The sequence below is a fragment of the Triturus cristatus genome, chromosome 4_1, assembly GCF_964204655.1.
Source record: "Triturus cristatus chromosome 4_1, aTriCri1.1, whole genome shotgun sequence".
Lineage (NCBI taxonomy): Eukaryota > Metazoa > Chordata > Amphibia > Caudata > Salamandridae > Triturus > Triturus cristatus.
In genome coordinates, this window is record NC_140585.1 from 414,797,086 (window position 1) to 414,820,842 (window position 23,757).

At 42.4% G+C, this 23,757-nt stretch overlaps 1 protein-coding gene across 1 annotated transcript in view; it reads right to left on the minus strand.

Annotated features, from left to right (window-relative positions):
* The window catches only part of ZFC3H1 (zinc finger C3H1-type containing), an 844,920-nt gene that overhangs the window by 686,833 nt on the left and 134,330 nt on the right, over positions 1 to 23,757 (minus strand). The window contains exons 9-11 of the mRNA XM_085652529.1: positions 21,949 to 22,110; positions 9,710 to 9,847; positions 8,424 to 8,542 (exon numbers count right to left, since the gene is read on the minus strand). Coding sequence (XP_085508655.1) covers positions 8,424 to 8,542; positions 9,710 to 9,847; positions 21,949 to 22,110 — 419 coding nt within the window. The remainder of the gene's footprint in view (positions 1 to 8,423; positions 8,543 to 9,709; positions 9,848 to 21,948; positions 22,111 to 23,757) is intronic.

Genomic DNA, 23,757 nt, shown 5'->3' on the forward strand with positions numbered 1-23,757 from the left:
CTCTCTAAAATTATCCAAAGCAAATTCCAACTTGTCCATCAGCACAGGTAAAAACTGGACAGCACGGTCTGACTTGGAGAGCATCTCCAAGAGTAAGGTGTCCTCTTCTTGGGTGAATTGCATGTTCACTTTGTGAAATAATTCATCCCTTTGAATTAGCTCATAATAGGCTGCAGTGTCATCCAGGGTGAGGCCTTAAATGGGAAGTGTCCCAGATTTGGATCCTATGGGAGCCTACATTATAGTTTTTTTATTTTTATTTATAAAGTTGTATATAGCGCGGACTAGACCCGCTGAGGGTATCAGAGTGCTTTACAGAAGTTACATCACAAGAAAAGTTAAACGCATATAAATGAGCATTAAAGATGCGATCTTGTAGATTGTTAGTTCTCATTGAAAGTCAGGATTGTGTTGGTCATTCTCGTTTAGAGATCATGTATCTTGGTAGATGAACAGCTTCAGGTTGGTAACATGCCTCAGGGCTGGGATCGGTAGAGAGTTTTATTCATTAGAAGTAGTTTGACTCCTTTTTTGAAGGAGGTGGTGGAGGGGTTCATTCTGATTGTTTGGGGCAGGACGTTCCATATCTTCGGTGCTAGGCCAGAGAAGGTGGGTATGTAGGTTTTCTTTTTCTTAAATTTTTGTGGTTTCAATAGCAGGGTGTTGGTGCTTCTCAGTTTATTGGCTAGATACTTTGGTGTTATTGAGGTGCAGGGTTTTGTGAGTCACATATACAATTTTAAGCTGTGCTCTTGCCTCATATGGGAGCCAATTCAGGTCCGTTAGATCCGGGGTGATGTGGTTGTTCTTTCTGGAGCCTGTGACAGGTCTTGCAGCCACGCTGAGCCTAGAGGACCAAGACTGTATCTCGGCAGGCCACATAAGGTTGTATTCCCATAGTCTATTATGGGTAGAACTAATGATGGAACGGCTGTATTTAGGTCGTTGAGGAAGGGTTTTAGTTTTCTGAGAATGCTCATATGAAACTTGGCTCCTCTGGTGGCTGTGCTGATGTGTTCCCTCATGTTGAGATTCTTATCCAGTATTATTCCCAGTGATCTTGTGGAATCGATAATATGAGGTTTGCATTTGAGGGTGTAGTGAATATTGCTATCTATATATGTACAATGCTAAGTTAGCACAACCGCGTTAGATGTTAGAAAGCCATCTTGCCGCTTTTGCACACGACACTGTAGTCACATGTTATGTTATTAAGTGAGAAATGCTTGCTTGACTTTGCTTCACATGAGAACTGTCTGTTGTTCACATCGCTAACAGTGAGCAGCGTTTTCTCTGGGTGTGGCCACAAAGGAGTGCTGATGCCCGTGCTGTCATCAAGGATTTGCATGTCTTTGTTGGAAGTTTTGCATGTGGTACCTTTCATTCTGATAAGGGCCCTGCGTTCGCCTCTAAGGCGTACAAAGAAGCCATGAAAAGTTTGGGGGTCCAAGTCAAATTTTCGTCTCCATACCGACCTGAGGGTAAAAGTGTAGTGGAGCGAATGAACCGTGACTTAAAGCAATCTTTTACAGCCAGGGTTTTAGGTACTGGCCCGAACTGGCTAGCCCACTTATATGACATGCAACGTGCACTTAATAATCTCCCTAGAAGGTCTCTGGGTGGGCGGACCCCATACATGACGCTCTTTGGCATACAATTGTTTGTCCCGGACCTTGATGGTCTAGACATGGCGGAGTCAGCCACACCCTTTGACGTAGATGATCACTGTGCTGTATTGCAGAATCTTCAAGAAGCCAGAGATAGGCTAGCGAAGGAACACGTACCCTCTACATCTGATGCTGAGCTTCAGATTCCAGTAGTCGACTGGCTACCTCGAGTTGGTGATCTGGTCCGTGAGAAGGTGGAGAACAAGCAGGAGTTCAGCCCCTCTAATCGTGCACCAGTTCCGGTGCTTGGAGTACAGGGTACACGTACAGTCATTTTACCTCCACTTCCTGGTCGCAAGGATAACAGGTACATCTCTATTGACAATGTCAAGCTACAGCGAGTGGCCGATTCTTCTTAGTATGACACGAGCGGTTTCTTGCCCTTCGAGGATGAGAAATTCTGTTGTGGCCCCAGCTTCTAACACCTTGCCTGATGTTGCCGTCGAGATGCACACAGTTACTGGTCATTTGTTGCCACCGACAGCTGGTGGTCTACCTAAAGATGACTATGCTTATCCTGCGGATGTTCCATTGCCTGTTTTACAATCCACCGCAGTTGCCCAGTCATGCTTCTCCTTTGACACTAACTCTACGACTTCCATTGCCCCGTCCAAAGTTTCAATTTTTGTGGCCTGGTTCAAAAGACATTGTTTAATTCCCCCCTGGACTTACATTTGGCTGGTGCTCATATGTATTTTTTTGTTTATGTCCGTTGGCTTTGTGGTAGGGTTTTTTAAACTCAATGGACACTACCTGAGAGAAAGATCTACAATTCAACAAATTGATGGAACTTTGGCCCCCCACTCCTCATCATATATCATGGAAAGTGACCAGACTTTTGTAAACATTAGTGCCTGGCCTGTACGTGATGGGATTGCTTGGGATGCTGTGAAATTTCAAATTCATGGCCCCACTGAAGTAATTAATGGGCCAAATGTATTTCGTGTTTCTATGGGTGATGTAGACAAACAGAACATACACTCAGATGATTGGGATGTACAAGCAATAAGAAGCACTGTTTTCTGATTTGAAATATTATGCTGCATTTGATGCTGAAGATTTGTATTTAGACACTTAATTATGATGAGCAATTCTGCTATCAACATTATGGCACGCATTTTCTACACAAAGCAAATAAGTTTAGAAATGTTGTAAATTATACACAATGGGACAAATTCACATATTTTTCGGATTTCAGTGTGTCAAATCCGGCCTCCTTTTATTTGAAGGTTGCGGCTGAGTCTGCTCCTAAAGTTAGACTGACACACACCAAATTGTTGTATTCCAAGTCCTTTATGGACAAGTTGGCAATTGGAGGATATGATCTGTGGAAAGCTACTATCGATCTTAAATCGGTTTGGGGTTCTAAACCGTGGCAGGTACAGGGAACAGAAGCTTTGCACCGTGCCTGCCTCATCCCGAACCACATGTTATTTTTAAATTAGTCAATTTTTCAGACCACCTGTTTTGGATTGGCTACTTCTAAAAAATGTAATTCACCCTCCATTCCGGGTGCTTATCCTAATTGGGGTAATCATACGGATCTGTCCCTTGCTACGTTGCAGTCATACATTTCCAACACATCCTTCAATATTTCTGAATTGAATCCGGAAGGATGGTTGGTGTGGCAAACTAGTTCAGATTCCGGTCAACATCGGTTTCTGGATTTGGCACCGGGGTATACACAGGTTCGTGTAGACCCCCGATTTGAGACCTCTCACACTAACGACCTACTCAGTGGGGAAGTTATGCCAATCTTGGCTGCAACATTCCACCTTAGCATCTGTTAAACTTAATTTATCCAAATTAAAGAACAAAATAGATTTGAATGATTGTTAAGGGTCCTGCGGTTGGCAGGTCCAAAAGATGGGTATATGCTATTTCCAACGAAGTTTGGAAGCTGTCACAGATTGAAGCTGCATCCAGATTACGAGCTATTGACCAAGCCAACATGGAAAAAGTGTTGGCTGTAATAGATAATAGCATTAACACCCGGTCTTCCAGAATTTATACCTTAGATAATATGGTTTCATCAGTGGTAGACATTGTGCAGGATGACTTGTCTGTATTGTATTGTATCATGGTCAAAATCAATTGCGTTCCATTATGCAGTTCGCATGGACATTACAAACGTTAAAGGCTGGGAAAGTCCCTTGGGATTACATGAATATTTCATCTTTGTTCCTCCCTTTTAATTTAACTGCGAAACAGTTCATGTCCATGAAGGATGCGACATTCGTTAGTGAAAAGTTAGAACCTTTACCTTTCTCTGTTGCCGAATTAAACTCGGCTGTGTGGCTTATCCACGGGTTGATCACGTTACCGGTCCCCCTGTTTAAGTTCAGTTTGTGCATGAAACATTATGGCAGATGTGAAGAACTTGGTTCTGCCTTCCTTTTGCATGGTGCATGTAATGTGCACGCTCCCAATTTAGCTTGCGTCTTGAAAGAGATCCCTGTGCCTGTTATAACACCGTCTTTTACGCTGCTTGCCAATGGTAGTTATTTGCTGTTAAATAATGAAGCTTGCTGTGGGATGTTAGTGGGAATTCCCTACATAGTGACTATCACAGAGGGTTGTTGGCTGTAATAACGTCCTTTTCCCACCCGCGCATGGACGGCTCGATGTCTCCATCGGGCCTTCCATTCCAACCTTGAAAGCAGAGTTCAACAAGATGTGCAGAATAAGGGCTCTATTGTCTCAAAAAGAAGTCGCGTTGACTTCATCCCGGGAAACATTTGTCCTTCACGTAGCAAACACGCGCACAGAGGGTGCAAGCGCTTTTGAATACTGATCTCACACTTCATTTTGGGGCCCTGATTCAGACTATCTTTAATGCCTCGTCAACAAGTGGCCTGGCTCATAGTTTTAAAATTGTGGGCTCCGGCCTCGTGACCTCCTTTCAAACTATTTTTGGTGTGATCCCGGCATTTTTTCATTCTATTTTTTTCCAGCGTCTTCGGAGGTCTACCTTTGCTTCTCGCCCTCGTAGCTGGGGTGCTTTTGTTGATCTGCATACTACGCTATGGATGCACAAGTTGCGTCACACGACAGCAGGTCCCGGCTGGTCCATCTTCGTAACCGAATGCTTGAATACTATTGCACTGGCGACCTTAAGTATAGCCTATGGATTGTCCTTCCGGTTTCCCTACTTTACTTGTGTGCAGCCTGTCTTTCATTGCCTAGATTGTCCATTTCAATGGGCTCTGGATTTGCTTCTGTCGAACTCGGTGTCTCCTGCCCCAGATTATGATCGACTAATGAGCCCCTTAGTGGCTCATGAGTTGGACTGTTCTGGCGTCAGGATTATGGCCTGTGGAGCCAGCACATGGAGTCCTTGGGAAGTGGGACATCGGAACGGCTGCGGCTGACTTCTTAGCAAGAAGTTTTCTTGAAGAACACAACAGTTGTCCTCAAATGGTGCTAGAGGCTCCAGTTGTCGTGTGTTCCTTCCCCTTGCTGAACTGGATGGCAGATAATTTTGCGGAACGTTCCAATGATTTCCTCTTGGAAGCTGTTGCAACCTATTGTGCTTACACATTGATGGACTGACGTTTTTGCACCTTCATTTCCTCATATGTCCTCCGATGGTGTTTTTTTTAAAATCCTTTATACGATTTTTTTTCAATCCTTTACATTTTTTTTCTTTGTTTTATTTTTATATATTCGAATTTTCACTTACCTTATATGGACTTACAATTTATGCCCTTGGTTCCGTTCTATCAAACTTGAACTCTGCGTTCCTGCAAGTGCGCCCCTACTGGTTAGTGGTCCGATCAAGGGGGGTGTAGTGAAGATTGCTATCTATATATGTACAATGCTAAGTTAGCACAACCGCGTTAGAAAGCCATCTTGCCGCTTTTGCTGCTTTTGCACACGACACTGTTCTGGGTTCTGAGGTGAGTTTTTGGTACACCACAATTCACTGAGGTCCTAGTTTCCTGTGCATAGTTCTGTGCATAAGCAGAATCTCTGCAACAAGGGCTGTTAGGTGTTTCATCCAGTTTAATAGGACACCTTGTGCTTGTGGAGATTAGGAGAAAGTCAGTTTTGAGAGCATTGAGTTTGAGGTGGTTTTTTTGTTAGCCAGATGTGGGTTTTTTGTAAAGTTGTGTTGAGTAGGCAGATGTCTTCTGGCGATTATATTTTTAGGTATAGTTGGGTATCATCCGCGTACATGTGAGTGTATGTTGAAGAGTTTTAGAATTTCTGTTAAGGATTCCATGAATGAATTGAAGGATAGGAGATAGGGCGGAACCTTGAGGGACTCCCAAGGTGACCGGTGTTTGAGGGTAGCGATTGGATAATCTTGATCCTTTGGGTTTGGTTGTCCAAGAAGGAGGAAAACCACTTCAGGACAGCTCCTGATAAACCCATTCGGTGTTCAAGTAGGTCTAGGAGACTGATATGTTTGACCGTATCGAAGGCTGATGATAGGTCTAGGGGGATTAGGAGGCAGGATTTGTTTTGATCTAGTATTTCGGAGTGCGTCATCGACGATGTGGGTCATTACCGTTTCCGTGCTGTGATTCTGCCTGAAGCCTGAGGTGGAACTGGGCTATATGGTTGCATAGTTTGGAGTGGACGCACTTCTCTAGAAGTTTTACTAGTGTACGGATATTGGACGGTAGTTATATGGAATTGTGTGGTCAGCATTGGGTTTTTTAAAAATAGGGGTTACCTGTCCTCCTTTTAAGCAGCTTGGAAGGGTTCCTTGCGATAGAGACGCATTCACTATCTTTGTCCAGATGGTTATAAGAGCAGTTTTGAGCTCACTGAAGATGTTGGCTGGAAGCGGATCACAGAAGTGGTTTGATGGTTTGAGTGTTGTTAACTCGACGATGTCATTTTCATCGAAGATTTTAAAAGTGTTCCAGGATGCATTGTTTTTGAGGGTAAGATCATGCTGGATAGGTGTTTGTGCAGATTTTGGCCCAATGGTGTTAGGTGGGGAGGCAATGAGAGTTCATTTGCTGTAAAGAGCTCTTTTTCTATCATTTTGGATTTTTCTAAGAAGTGGGCGGCAAAAGTGTTGCAATTGGGTTTGCGGGCTGGAGCCTACAGAGGAGTCTGTTTGATGTTGAGCGGATTGAAGTTTAATCGTTTTCTTGGTCAATTTCTAGCATGGTTTAGTTTATCTTTGAAGTTAGCTTTGCAGATTCTGATGTGTTTGTTGCAATTCTTCCTTCTTGATCTTAGTGGTTTAAGATAATCTAGCGATGGTGCGGCTCTCCAGGTCCTTTCCACAAGTCTCAGGTTGCGGCATTGGTCATAGTTGTCCCAGGATTCATCAAGAGGAAACCCCTACGGCGACTCTAGCAGAGCCAGAAAGGTGGTGTGTATGTGTGGTGAAGGTAGATGTGGGCTTTGTGGCAGAAGAAATGGGTTGATATCTTTCCTACTATTTCAGAGTCAGCTCTGGAGAGGAAGGATTTAAGGAAGGTTCCCCCTCAAAAGGCCAGCACCCTCTTTCAAAGAGGCTCCAGAGGCACTGGTGGAGGAGTCTTGCTGAGATTTTGCCCACAACAGGGTGGATAAACACGTACTTCTGCCTGGCACTGAATTGCTGTCGAGAATTGAAGATCTGAGCCTCCACATCCTCTGGTCCGATCGTGGATGGAGGACTCAAAATCTGCTTCGCTTTCAGTGATGTTTTCAGGCTTGACTAGGTACTATGCCCAAGCACAACTGAAGGCTTCAGTGCTGGCTTCAGGCGTAAGCACTGATGCTTTGTGCACAACAAACTGCTAATGAGAGGATACCTAGGTCAGAAACTTGGTGGGCTTCAAATGTTTTGGCCTGTGCGGACCAGAGCCCTAAGGTGGTAGGCGCCTGTGGCATTCTTTTTTCCTTGCACCCATGCTTGGGGCCGAACACGTGACTCTTGCAGGAACGGAGTGGGTCTTCTCTTTGGGGAACTTGCTTGTTGGTATGGGCTCAGGGGCTAATGGCATACTCACAACCGTAGGCGTGGTCTTGGTGTGCATGCCAATAGTCTAGGGTGTCAGCTCGACATTCTCCATTCCCACGTGGTCCCTAGGCTGAACGCCTGCTGCGCAACCGGGAGACCCAAAGGGCCAGCCTCCTATTGTTCTATGGTACTGAAGGGATCTTTCACAAAGAAGTCTGGGTTCCCAGCTGAATTCTCCTGGTATATTCTCCAGTGTGCGTAACACCACTCCCTTCAGTAGCAATGTGGCTGAAAGCAAGGGGCTGTGCATTAGGGGGTGGGGGGTGACAAGGAGGTCAGAAACATAGGACCGGAAATTTTGATATTCAGTCCGTTCCATCACCCATGCTGCATTTTACAGTGATAGAGGACAGGTGGTGGAACTCATTGGGGACAAGAGGGCAATGAGGCCCAGAGCTTAGATCTGGGCCTGATTGTCCGATGGTCTGCAGTGTATTCACGCTTTGGAAAGACTAAAGAAAACTAAGCCTGAATCTAATACAATGATATATATAATGAACGAACTATACTAGCTTGGACACTCACACTGAATACATCAGAACTATATGGCGGAAAAAAAACAATTTAAACTGAAATCACTGCCTGTGTACAATCTACACCAAAAGGAGGAATTATGCCTCATCTCGTGATTCTAGAGACTTTTCACAGAGAAGCAACTAAAGAAGCCAAGAATGAAGATAACTATGCCTCTTACAAAACACAGTGTTAATAGCTTGAAGAGGAGTGTTAGAGGGGCTCATCTTCATTGATCTAACTCATGCAATATGACTATTTAGTCAATATACCTAGCAATCTCTTCTTTTAACAGACGATACTCAATCTTTTTATCTTCTGGTAAAGCTTCTGGAGTTCTCATAGGATCGTTTTCTTTCTCAGATTTTGGAGACACTTTTGGTTTAGAAGCCTGGTCAAGAGAAAGAACAGTATTAAAAATAGAAAAACTGAACAATTAAGCTCTAAAATCGAGAAAGGACAAAAATCAATTGAAAAATAAGGCTAGATCGGTTTTAGTATGGATTCCTAACTACAGTATTCACACAAGCAAAAAAAAAAAAAAAGCAGGCCTCATTGAATTTGAAAACATTTATAAAACAGCCGGAGAAAGGTAGCAGAATGCATCAAACCAAGACACTTTTGGAAGCACTCACTATCATGACAACCACCAAAACAGCATCCGAGAGACACCTTTTTGGGTCAATTTAGGATTACTCGCAATATCGGAGGTGGGGGAATATGTAATTTACTGCTGGCATTCTGGAGGCCACCTGTACTCATGCTGTCCAACTATATAACCATGTTAATAAGCAGTTGAAGATAAGCAGTCAAGCTGTTAAGGTTTATTTAAATAAGAGACAACATGTTAGACAATACAACACATTAGTAAATTAAACAAATATCCAATCAACATCTACATTTCAACAAATAGGCCATTAGCAGCAAACCTGGTTTAGAAAGTAAATGCTTGACTTTGTCTTCCAACTGCTTCAGACTAGTAACCCATCACTGACAGCAGATAGCGAAGTTTAGCATACATATTAAACTAATGAAATCAATAATTAAATATACCAGCATTCTATCTGAAGAAACAATGGTGTAATCATTACTATTCAGTTAAAAATAGTTTGATCAATGTACCACCCTCCAATCTAAGTGCTGAAGGAATAGACTAAAAAGATGTACCCTCTCTATTAAAGTGTGAAATAAACTATTTTCTATAACACAATTATTTTGATTTCTAAAAATCAAACCGTCAGAAAACATTAACCCAGTTTAGAAACAGAAGCATTTTCTCAAACTCGAGAAATGAACAGACTAAGATTTAATACAAGATTTAAAGCATAAAACGTGGCAAAATATGAAATATTTTTATTACACCAATTTGTCTTCAAACCTTAAAGTGAATTTCATCACGAAACAGATTCTAGACCTTCAACCACACTTAATTGCCTCCATGTGACAAGGAAACAATCTACAAATGCTCTAGTTTGTCCTGCTCATTAATTGGAGCGCTAGACGCACGGACACTACACAACCCAAAAGACAACATGCTGACATGCATATTTTTAGTTACCTCTGCAGTTCTCCTTGCTTCTTTGATCATGAACTCCAGCCCTCCAAAGACACTCATATTAGAGTTACACTGCTCCACATCAGATTCACTATCCGAGTCGTTGTTTAGAGTCACAACCACTGACTTATGTTTCGGAAGCTGAACAAAAATAATTATGCAAAACAAACTGTTAGAAACAGCAGAACAACGGTCTGTCTCTGAAATCAACAATTTCAAAAGTTGGATTTTACTTTCTAATTATAAACTCCAAAAGGCAAGTATTTCAAAATACCTGCATAATAAGGTACAGGAATAGGTGATTTTTAGGTCTCACCAGACCCAGCGCATGCGCTGGTCTGGCGAGACTTATTGAGAGGGCTCCAAAAAGTGCTACCAGGCCAGCCTAGAGCTACAGTGCATGTGTGGGCGCGCGCGCCGCGATTACGTTCACTTTCGCAGCCGCACGGCCGCTTTGATGTTTGATCGCGATCACTTTCACGGCCGCTTTGCATAGCCAATAGGTCTCGCTTTTGGCACCTTATAAGTATTTAGTTATGCAACTGTTGCATGGCTAAACACTTATAAGGTCCCAAAGGCGAGACCTATTGGCTATGCCAATGCTTGGTTGTTGTTGTTGCTTAGTTGGCTGTAACACCTTCTATACTCAGAACCCACTATACCACAGTCACTGTTGAACGTGTCTGTCTCTCGCTCTCTCGCTCTTTCTCGCTCGCTCTTTCTCTCTCTCTCATCAGCATGCACGTCACTGTTTTGTCTAAGCTATCAGTTCTGGCAACAGAGACCCATGTCAATTTCAGGCACTTAAATTTGTCATTACCGGTGGGTGAACCACTGAAAGCTCGCCCACCAGTCCTATTAGAACCTCGAGCCCATAAAGAGTCGAGCTTTCGTGTGGCTTCTGCCTGACCCACCCCCCCACCCCACCCCACCCAGGACGTGAGATCTGGTAAGAGCTGTAGACTGACTCGGGGAAACTAGCTTTGAATCTCTGCATCAGCTCAGCATCTTGTGATTCTGTGCAAATCACTTAATCTCCCCATGCCTATACCTTGTGTAGAGCGTTCAGCCTTTTGGTCGACTTCGCAATATTTAAAAACTACAGTAAATGCACTAAAAGGAAAAAGCAAAGCCTTAACATAAGGCAAGACAAATGGATACCCCTTTACTGGCTGATTTGTACAAACTGAAGCCAAAAAAGCTATATAAATTCTGGCTTCCACACATACATGGTGTGGTTTTAAAAACATTTCTCCAAAACTATTTTTTTCTTCATTATCGTGTATAAAACGCATTCAAATATGGCAGTTCTGTCTGCCAGTTGTTAAAAACTATCACTTTTAATAGTTACTTCCCAGTGCAGTGCTATAATGTACCCCATTAAAGTTAAACCTTCCACATGTTAAATGCACATTTTTGAAGAGCATTTGCCATATTTTACGTGATGTTTTTTGTATGATTTACATAGGAAATATTTTTAGTGCTCGGCTCATGCACGGGCTCCAAGATTCAAGCCAGACCGTTGGCTCGGCTGTCCCTGTTAATTTATTGGTTTGCACACATCGACTTTTCATCATGAAACTGAACTTGTAATTTGTCACTAGCCCTAGGCCAGCCAGGAGTCGTCCAGGCAGGAGGGAGAACCTACAAATAAACCTTGTTGCACACCTGGCTTAATATTCTCCTGCTTCTTCCCCCACACCAGAACAAGTCTTTTTTTTTTGCTTGCATGGAAAGACTATTTTTCACCCCGATCTCTTCTCTATGCAGGTCTGTGAAAACAGATGACTTTTTCCCTATGCCGATGGACCACACCAGTTCTGGACTGGCTACTTCACAAGCCGGCCAGCTTTCAAGCGCTACGAGCGACTGACCAATAACTTCCTGCAGGTGAGATAGCTGATGGTGAAAGTGTATTTCAGGGAACCGAATGTTCAGTAATCCTGGTACCACCCCGCATTACCAGAGTTGTGGTATGAAGCACAAAAAAAACATTATTCATTCCCTAGGGTTCAGTGTGTGCTCTTGGTTTATAAAGCAGTACAAATGACTTTTCTTTGGAGTTAAAACATGTTCAAATATGTCTAGGCCAGTGATTTCTGCATGGCTTTTGACAGATAGTGTATGGCTATGCAGTATTTGAGTTTGAAAGATGGGGTATCGCCTTCATATCTTTTTTTCTTTTCCACACGTGTGTAATCAACTGGAGGTGCTGGCAGGAGCACAGGCAACAGATGGGCCATACGGATGGGGATACAGTTCCGTCCTGAGTATGCTTGCTTTATTTTGACTAGTTCTGTTTTCTATTTATCTGTAAATCCTACAGTGCCTGTGACTTGTCACTGTTTTGTTGGCTGTTAGGGCCAATGGTAGAATTAGGCAAACGCCTTTTTCCAAGTTCTTTCTTGCCTTCAGTGTCCATTGTCCTGGACTCCATATCTATGCTAATTTGCTTCAAGGGTCATTTAATCAAATGTGCTCAACCCAAAATGGAAAGTCCTTTTGTATTTTTCATGTTACTAATTAGTAATAGCCCTATGTGAAAATATTCTTGTACTATGATCAGTACAGTCTTTTTTTTATAGACTTAACAATACCGTTTTTGGGAAAAGTTGTAGTGATCTACCAATGTTACATCCTTCCTAATTTCCAGGACCTTTGAGTACCCTTCTCTAAATGCACAGTACCAATTTACCCAAATTGGTTCATCCCACACAGTGTATAGCGCTATTTTACATCCGATGCATGAGGAAGGGTTCTCGCAGGGGGTGTTCAGTTTCCCTATCTCCTATGGCTGCATGAGCACAGAAAAATCATACAATGTGGGCTTGATCCTGACTTGCTCTAGTTTTTATTTCTTGTTCGGACATATGGGTTTGCCTATCTTATTTAATTAAAGCATATATTTTTCTTTACAGGAAGGGCAATGGGCGTGGCACAGCACCATGATGCCGTTACAGGGACTGCACAGCAGCATGTCACGAATGACTACGCCAAGCGTCTGGCACAGGGGCAAGACTTCTGCAAGGTACCTCTTCTGCCATCTCTTAATGTCCTAAAAGTCACTCCACTCCTGGATGATGCTATACAGGCTAGCCTTTCCTCCGGCTAGAGCGCCTGGTTTAGTAGTGTGCTACCTGCAAACTGCAATACTTTTGTCTGGCTCTAGCATAAGCAACGCAAATGAATAAAACAATCGCAATATCCTCATTAGCACCTGATGTACACAGTGAGCATTTTGGATCACTAGCCCTCAGTTGAACTTTTGCCCATTTAGCATTAAATTGTAGTCTCATAGTTGAATTTTATATAGAGGGACTTTGCCAGTTGTGGTTCAATCTCACCTATAAAGGGCTCAAAGCATTCATTTTAATATAACAATATGGCGCTTTACTGCAACTTTTGTATTTGTGCTACTTGTCGTTATTGGTTAATTGTTTTTAAATGTTATTACCATGCTGCAATTGTTCGTTATTTCTGTTAAACAATACTACTACCCACAAAACAATTCTTCATTTTCCCTCTACAAATATGCTCACATTTTTTAGCCTGCCCTAATTTTACAATCAACAACTTGCCGCTCTTACCTCTTTTGCCCCCCACACTCTTCCTTATCCGTACTCTACCATTCACCCATACAATCTTCCTTCACACACACAATACGTTTAATATACCAATCTCACATATTACGTTTTAGCACTCCATACTAACCATTTTTGCTGCATACTCCCACAGTCCGCCACAGGTTAAACTCACACGTGCTATAAAACTCCATATTGTATTAAAGTAGCAAAGCACTCGCTAGCCGCAATTAACCTCCTCATCTAAGTGCTCCCCAACAGTAACCCAGCAAACTCCCTACACGACCCGACCCTCCAATCTGCCGGCAGACTCTTTCTGCTTTGCGCCTCACCTATAACACTCCCCACTAACAAACCATTAAATCCTTCGCCATCCTGCAAATACATCCCTAGGTGGCCCCCCTAACCCCGCATGTCCCCTCAACACTCACCCCCTCCATGCTCCTAGCTACCTCTCATAACAATACGCAACCTGGAATCAGCCGCCTTTCCCCTTGCTCTCAGTTCCTAGCACAGCCATTATCAAGCTGTCCCATGCCGCAAGTGTTAAACTAATAAAACAAACCCATTGTTCCTTCTCATTTTTAGCTTAAATTTGCGATCCACTGTCAAAGCTACTGACAATGTTCAAAGTAGCAACGTTCAAGTACAAACTGTAACCTCACTTACACACTCAAATCCGCCGCCCTAACCAACGTCACTTCACTATAAACACTCGGCAACAACGGTTATCCAACCCCCAAAACAAAAAACTCCACTGTGCATTAACGTGAGCCCCAAAACTCTGCACATCACGTGTCACACACTTACTTATAAATTAGGGCTCCCGGTTTTATGGTATTTATTTTTTTCACATTTCCGTCTGTATTTATCCATATTTATTTTTGGTCAACTTAATCTGTATTTATCCATATTTATTATGGGTTTGGTGAAAAAAATAAAGCTGAAACTGGTATATTTCCGCATTTATTTAACCAATAAATATGCAATCACGCTTGAATGCCTGCCAGGTTTCAGGGATATGAACACCTAGAGAGATAAATTAATGCACATCTATGAAAATATGCACATTTCAGTATCAGCCTAGTGCATATCTACTGCTGTTTAAGCCTCTTTACTAAAATTTGTTCTATTTTTAACCCCCTTAACTATCATTCCACACAGTTATTGGCCTGGCAGTCATGGCAAAGCGTATTTAGAATCACTCAAAAAGCACCCAATTCCCGTTTTTATCCACATTTAAAAATAAATACAGACTAGAAATTAAATGGTTTTCTGTCTGTATTTATCTGTAAAAATCAGTAAAAACGGAAAACCGTGAGCCTTACTTATAATGCTTTACCAAGGACTCACAGTTTAAACTGCTACTCCAATGCTGCTCAGCTTCTCGTCACCCACCCAAAATTAGTGCACACCTGCAAACAGCAGTTGTGCACGCATAAAACTGTTAGCAGAACTCACTGGACAGGATATGTGCACGCGGCACATTAACCCGCCCTCTTTCTTCCTCGCACACGTGCAGCGGCATTAGCAAAACTCAAAGCACAAAAAAAAATGCACCGTCATTGGATCCTTTTTCAAATATGTATACACGTGTGCGGCACACCATCATCAAACTTCTTGCTCGCTCGCTCCCTGGCTCTCTGCCACCCCTTTTGTATTATGGTTCAGCTCTACAATTATCCTGTAATACTAAGTTTACTGTTTACACATACAACGGCGTTAACCACGAAAAACACTAAAATATATGCACCCATTCTGCAATACCTATTAGATATATAAAACGTGTCCTGCGCACGGCATCATAACACTTCCGGCTCGCTCGTTCCCTAGCTCTGTGCCATCCCTTATGTGTGTTATAGTTAGCCTACATAGCTGCCAAAGTATCGGATTGCTATATGTGACATCTTCTTAATTACAAGGTAATTATCACTGACATTTCAAGGACTATCACTGATACTTTCTCGTGAGCAAACTTAAGCAGTGAACATTAGGAAGACATTAATATAAAAATGTAATCCATATAAACAACAAGGAACTCTAATACAAGTCACATCATAAGCCACAATCTGTATTACTTTGTCTGCCCCGGTCCTGCATGTGGCCCACTACCTGCAAAGTGCCACCATCATACCAGCTGCAGCCTCTCACAGGCTCTTCTGACTCAATAATGCTTGGCGCTCTCAAATGTAGCTCTCACAGTCACCTGACCCAAAACAAGTTAGTGCAAGCAACTACTAACACAGCTTACTGTCAATAAGAACACCCACTGAAGTGTTCAGGGCGGTAACAGGGTAGACAGGGCAGCTCAGAAGATGATTATAACTGTGGCACAACAACAAGCATTGGCATAGCCAATAGGTCTCGCTTTTGGGACCTTATTAGTATTTAGTTATGCAGCGCAACATCCTTGGTGCAACAACATCAATTGTTGCATGGCTAAACACTTATAAGGTCCCAAAGGGGAGACCTATTGGCTATGCCAATGCTGGTCTTATCTGATTTCCCATCATTGCAGTTTTCAAATGAATCTCCCAGTTTGTTTTGGTACTCCAGACTTCAAACTATACTGTTCAAATCCAACAGGCTACTGCAAGATTGATCGAATGAATGCACTTCCATTAAACCAGACTATTCAGTGATAGATTATGAGAGGGTGCTCTGAACAGCATTCTACTGGCATGCACAGCTTACACTAAGGAACAATCCCACTTGTTGCAAGCTTCCTTGAGGTGTTGGAAGAGGTGTAACAAGAAACTGCCCAGAGCCAAATCAGGCCCCATAGGGCTTAAGGGACAGTTTATGCCTGACCAGAAGCCTTAACCAATACTGGCATTACAACAATGGGAGACTTACTCAGAGTGAACTGAAAAGGCCGCTCCAACTGACAGGATGATGAAATCCCAGCAGGACTTCTCTTACTATGCCGAGTCGGAACAAAGACACTAAACCACTTAAGCCTGTAGCAATTGAAATACTATAGGCAAGGAATGGAAACCGCCCATCTCTCCATGATGGATGTTAACACAGATACACACAAGTCCAAATGGGGTATGTACTTGAGAATGGGGCTAGGTAATGGGGACTATAGAGGTCACTTGAAGACCTACAGGGTGCCCAGAAATAAAAACTTTAAAAGGTACTTAATTTAATTATTTACATTGGATTTCTCACCTTGAAAAAAATCAATACGTTTTACAAGTTAGTGTAGAAAGCTGGCTCTTTATATAATATCGCAAAAACCAAAGGAAATGATGGACGGAGTGTTGAACATTGCAAGCACTCACCCCCAGTCAACTGATCTGGGTTTAATCCATCACCGTTCTTTGGCCCACTCTGCCACCCCAGTTCAGACATGGCCATATGCAAATCATAAACCCTGTGCCTCATGGGAACAGTCCAGCCCGAACTGCCAAGCCATGCCTTCCCTGGACCAGAAACAAGCTTCCTAGGACCGGTTTCTGGCATTTCAGCAGTCTTCAGCCAGGCTTGCTTGAATCCAGTGTTTTTTTCTTTATATAATATACCAAAAAGAAGTATGCTGTGTAAAGAGTCCAGTTATCCAGGGGCTTGCTCTAGCAATTTCAAGGAGCTCTTTCTAGGGTAGTTTGGTCGAACAGCCTCAGGCTTATCAGAGAGGAGTGTTAGGTAGACATGTGTTGCATACAGAGTCAATAAATTATGCACACACTCAAAAAAGATGCACACCAATTTAGAAAAATAACAGTTATCCCAATATATATGTTCAACCCAAGAACTTTGTCATCAGGTAAGCATTTTTTCAGAAGAGACTTTACAATTTTAGCAGTGTTAATCGACAGTGCATTTTTATACGTAATGCTTTCCTATGGGAGAAAGAACATTTACTGCATGCATAACTGCATGCATACGCTTGCAATGTGTTTCCGCGGGACCCCATTCGGTCAGGACGTATTAGGCCGATGTAGGAAATTGCCCCTTACTGGATTATGATCAGCCTCACTTTTTGCCTGGTATCTGATGCAATTTGAAAGTAGTGCACTGGGTTCCTGCAATACAGGTCCGCAGAGCCAGATCTTTAAAACTGTACAATTGTTCCTCCAATTGGCAATACCTTTAGCATCACCTGTAAGTCCCTAGTAAATGGTACCTAGGACAACAAGGCTAAAGAGAAGCCCCAAAGGCTACAGCATGAATTGTGCTACTCTAAGGGACCCCTCTGCACCATCATGCCATTGCAGGCAACATGCCCTGGTGCAGTGAAAAGTGAAAGCACGACATGACGCACCTCCTGTGTGCCATACTTGCAGACCCAGCAGGCAGTATAGGTAGGTCATACCTACAGCAGGCCTTAGAGCCCTAAGGCAGGGTGCACTATACTAAGTGTGGACATGTCTGCATGAGCAGATAAGCCCATGTCTAAGTATATTCTTAGATATTACAAGTGAACAGAGAAGCCATTTTGAGTACATGTGATTGACACTGGTATTCACGAATTCCCCAACTACTTGATAACATCACAGAAACTAGAGATTTTGGTATCAAAACATCTCGTATTAATAAACCCACACCGATTTCAGAGAGGGATTTATTAATACATGCACCCAAAGGGCACCTTAGCGGTGACCCCTGAAAACCTAACCGCCTACTAGTGTACTGGAGGACTGGTGTAGACCAGCCCCCCCCCCCCCCCCCCCCCCCCCCCCACCCTTTGCAGGTGAGGGCCCGCGCTCTGAGGACAAACAAAGCCTGCTCCGTCTGGAGGGGTCACCTCCTCCAAGCAGAATGGCTAAGTGATCAGCATATCAAGGCATGAGGCTTCAAAGGCCTCTGTGGCCTTTGATATGAGCCCCAATGCTTCCCCAGACAAGGGAAATGCCACCCTCTGCCCTAGGCCCATTTGGCACCAGGGCAGGTGGGAATATTAGCGCATACCCTCTCAGGTCACTTCCAACCCTAAGGTGGGCTACCTGATGTAGACACAACTTTTAGAACTCCACCATCTTTGTTTTGGCGGGATTACGCTCTCTGGGTCAGGGTTATGCCCACTTCCCACAGTAAGTGGTCATATAGAGGGTATAAACACCATAAAGGTAAGTAGCCCATTGACTACTACCCGTCACTCCCTTTAACACACCTAAATTGTGGATTTAGACCAAGATGTAATGTCCCAGTCAAGTTTGACTAGCAGAAGGCAGCCCAAGAAAGGACCAGACTGCACTAACCTGAAGGAGGTGAGTTACTCACACGTCCCTCTGTCACCAACGGTTTTGATTCTACAAAACCCACAACCATATAGTTGGTCAGTTGAGGGTGGCATGGATGTAATGGAGCATACCAGCAGGATATCGGATGCTGAGAATCAACATACCACGACAAAAGCTGGGCCTAGTCGTCCAATGATAGACTGGGAGTTTACCAGCACATCTGGGTCAATGATGTACTAATATCCTGAATTTATGGCCAGCAATGCTGAAGGCCACAATACACAGGATTTGGCAGAGGGGGTTAACAGGAGAATGCAGGGAGATGGCTCAGTGAGGTACCCAAAACAGAGATCGCAGTCGGATGTGTACAAGAACACACTGCAATTTAATGAGTTCTTCCACCTTGTGGCCAGCTATATTAAATTCAATATAAGCAACAGTCCTGGCATTGAGACATTCTAGTAAGTTGGATATTCAGGTTGATTTACTCACTCCTATGGCAGTTTGTGCGTCAAGAATCTACAAGAAAGTTGAGATGCTTAATGTGCTGATTACGAGGGTTCAAACAAGCCACCTGAATACATTTACAATCTGTTCATATAACGAGGTGATAGATCGGAGCAATTGCCAGTAATCATGGAAGGAATTCTGGGAGAAGTCAAAAATAGTTTTATGACAGACCAGAACTAGGTTACATCTCCCTATGGAATCAGATGGGGAAATAAATATCACTGTTATAGCACCTCTGGGGAGACAGGAAAAACTCCCCCCAAAAGAGGGTTGCACAAAAGCACATGGAAGTGAGTGGAAACAATAAAAAAAAATCCTAGCTAAGCATCAAAAAGAGCCCACCGAAGATAGAAAGGTGATGTGGGATAAATCTTACTTACGAAAAGGAAGAGGAAACGAGCAGGGAAGGGAAGGAAGAAAGACTTTAGCATAGTACACTTTGTGGAGAGTGACCACAATCCTCAGGTGATTACTGTAAATACACATCTATGTAAACATGAAATGGCCTCTATACTACAGGGAGAGATAGGCACAGGACACATGAGACACCTTAAGTGGTCCTCGAGCACAATCAAGAGTCTAGCAGAGGAAGACCTGGCAGGTCTTGGGGACCTGGCCCCATCAGGCTCTAACCCATTAGCGGTATGAGAGATATTTACCAACAATCTGACCAAAACACAAAGATGGTGGTCGGAATTAGGGAGCTCAGCTGGGTCATCGTAAATTTGTAGTAAACCCACTACATATTCGAAGAATAAAAACTAAAGTAGGCAAGCTTTATCAGCTGTTGCGCCACAACCTAGGAGATACTGAATTATTAAAGAATTTCCATAATGAGACTTAGAATTAAAAAACGGAGATCTGGAGGTATAAAAAAAAGCCAATCAGGAAACATATGGGCTCAGATGCTACATGCCACAAAAACAAAATGATAAAAAAGATTTTGGAAACTCATTAATATCAAGAAAGGTACTGGATCAGTAAATAACGCAAATATTACCAAGTCAGAGTGGGTTCAGCATTTAAAATGACATTTTAAATAAAGTTCCTTGGATATAATGAGCTCGCACCAGCCCTACAAAGACACCATGGCACCCTGTGGCCATTAACAGTCCAAGACCCAGCTTCCTCTCATTTTACTTGTTGAATTTGTGCCAGTCTTTGACCATGTATAGCGCTCTGCTGCCATTGGGCTAGGTTCGCTCTATAGAAATACCATTTAAACACACATATATACTATTCAAGGAGAAGAGCTGCATGCTCCTTATTTCAAACAATTAAGTTAGCAAGGTCCAGCTGTTGCAAACCACCTTGGATGTTACCTAAGGGCAGGGGGGTACCCAAAAGATATCTGCATACAATCTGGTCTTAAGAAAAAAGACCACAAGCTAGTATCACATGTGGGAATGCACTCTTTCCCACCATTCATTAGGGTGCCATCACCAATAGGACGACTAAAGCCAGAGGCATCTGAAATACATGGCTCTAAAGATAAGTACACCAAGGGAACATCAGTCATTCATCACTACATCTGCCCTCAACGAAAATCTAGAGACCATTTGGAACCTTAACGGGTGTGCAAAAAACATGTCCTGTGTTCAAACTAGCATGCAGTTACCAGACCCTTGGTCATGGTTCACTTGGACACATGCATTCTAGCTACCATTAAACCCTATCAACAACCTAACGCAGCAGAATCCTTGTACTTTTGGTTATGTCAAGGAAGAGTTTCAATAGGTTTGCCTGAAAACTGACATCAGCTCTCTGAGATGACTGGTGTAAAACCAGTCTATCCCAACTTCAGGAGGCACTGCTATAAATATGATACAGAAGCCGGGTCTGGTAGCTTAGTGGACTAATGCATCCACTATAAGGGGACTGTGTTTGACCTCATGTTCACTGGTTTCATTCCCAGCAGGTCCACTCAGTCTTTAATCCATCTAAGGTGGATAAAAGGAGTACCATTGAGTTGGGTAGCAAACAACTGTTATTCCGCACCAAGATACCTTCTGGGTGAACGGGAGCTTTACAACTAAATGTTATGTTCAAAATCTGAAAATAAATAAGTCCTCTGTGCATCAATGTGGTGTACAGACAAGCAACTTTGCTAAAATATCACAAAATACATAGAAAGCTGTCTATAATTCACCCTCAACTTCCTTTGGCAGCTGGCCTGTGTCATGAATTAAAATGTTAAAAAAGCCTTCTCTTAACGAGGTCAACAAAAGTAATCAAAATAATGCTCAGACATATCCAAAATAGTCAATGTTAACTTATGGAACCCATGCTCAATACATTTTACAAAAGCATTTACACTAGAGCATTAATAAGCAACCTACAAGAAAAAACAAGCTTAGTGCCGATTATACATATCTCAAGACAAACATGTTCTCAGAAAACCAAACTCATTGGTGACATGTCACCTTTACATAATCAGAATAAAATATTGGTGCAATTTCATAAGAATGACTGTAAATGCAACGCAACCTCAGCAAGAAATTCTAGCAAAGCGCCTTCTTAATTAACTCATTCTTATTTCACAACAATCTAATGGCTGGGCTCAAAACACGGATTACTTCCATCAATAGTAATTAACACCACATTAGGAACATGCACACACCCTACAATGATTATTAAGTGACCATATACAAAATGGCAAGACAAAAACAATTGTGGATTGTTGTTCAGTCACACCTACTGTGGCTCTAAAGCATACTGCCTTTTTAAGTAATATCCATACGATCAGCTATTTCAGTCATGCAAGGAAAAGAACATTTCTTAGAAAACCAATAAACATTTGTACAAACTGCTATGATATTTTGGTATTTAAAAAACAGCAGTTAAGAGTCTTGCTGTCAAAATCTAGCCCCTAAAAGAGGCTCAGTCTTGAGTACTCTATTGTAAAATTTGGCAACTTTAGAGAAAATGCATTTCCTGGCAATTAAAAAAATGTTTGGACTCTTACCGAGATCACCTGACGTTTGGGTCTAGGTCCTCGAAGAATCTTGAGGTTTGGCTTCCTAGGCAAGGACACTGTGTTAATACTGACTGCTGACAGGTTGATTCTTTGCACAACTTGGCCATCTTGAGCAGGAGGGGATGGTGGACCACTGTTACTTGAGGCTTCCTAAATGAGAAACCAAATAAAAATGACTAAGCGAGGAATGTATAGCCATTAATGTTTTTATTTTCCATAATATATTCACATATTTTCCCTTTCATCCCTTTTCCTTCCATTGACTCAAAATAGTCTTTAGGTTGCTGAAACTTGACAAGTTGCCACTATACGCACACTAAAAATAATACATGCATGTACATTACACAAGTTATAAATCATGCTGTGAACAGATTACAGTGGTTACTAGGTCTATGCTTGGTTGAGGCCCTTTAACTGATCAACATCCAAACGTATCACGGATAGCTAAAACTTATTCAAGGGCACCAACTATACCATCACTCAAAGTGCAAATGCCCTCATAATACATAAATACTATCTTAATGACATTAAAGGGAATGGTTGTGTCTTAGCCAAGAAACAAATTCACGCCCTCCCTAAACCAATGACCTGTAACTTACACTGCCTCAGTTAGGACACAAAAATTCATACCCAACATGTAAGAAACAGCAGTGATAAAAAAAATAAGGAGTACAATTAGAAAACACATCTGGGTCGCATAAAAAAAAAAACTGAGCAGCAAATCATACCAAAATTGCCAAAAACAAAATAGAATGGGGAAGGCCCAATCAGATGCCTGCAGCTGTGCAAAGAAAAAGATTGGGTGAGGGGAACGCAATTCTGGAATGTGCAAATGAGAGTAACATGGGGAAGATAGTGGTATGGGATGAGATGGTAGTAGGTTTCCAGCCCTAAAAATCAGAATTCAGCACATAATCAAACATTTTTAATTTAGCAATGAGACTTGAGAGGACTTGGCATGCACAAACAAGCAATCCCAAACGTTTTGGCAATAAATTTAGTGAGTCTACATAACAGAAGGCTTATTAGTATGGGACTTTTATCTCTTTTAAACAACGCTTCTACAACAAATTATCTAAATAGAAGATAAAAGGTCAGCACGACTAATTCCTGCATTTCAAATTCGAAGTATGAAATCTGGGTACTGCTCCAACAGACTACATTCCAAACTATAAGGTTCACTAAAGTGACAAGAATAAGTCATGTGCACCTCTTACACTCATGTCACTTCCGAAATACAGTGCAGATTTAAGAATTAGCATGCGATTCAGAGCATCTGATAAGGACAGACTTGGTACAGTATGTATTGTCTGACATAAATGAACAAGTTAGTTAACTTCAGTAACACTCTTTATGGATTGGACAACATAGCAGCAGATTCCTCACCTTCTAAATATACCCCGGGATTAAGACTGGATCTGGAAACTTTTCAGCAGAATTCTGCATGCCAGTAGGTTGCGCAGTGTGGCTCAGCAAGGACACCTTTCTGCTCCAGAAGTGACTTGCAGAGCATGTAAAGGCGCCACTCTCGCGCGCATACATCAGTTGCTTTCGAGAGTGTCCGTGCCCAAAGATGCAGAGACCCAAAAGCAAATCGGTGTGACTAGGGATTACTATACTTGGGATCTCATTAATCAATCACAAAACGGGAAGTATCGGATGGTCGGTCAGGAATCAAAGGTTAGAGTCCTTACTGGAAATAGCATTATCGAGGGTAAGTAACTTGTTGTTCTGACACACTTCTAACCATGGATTCATCACCTTGTGATTAGATCCCAAAGCAGCACCAATTTAGAA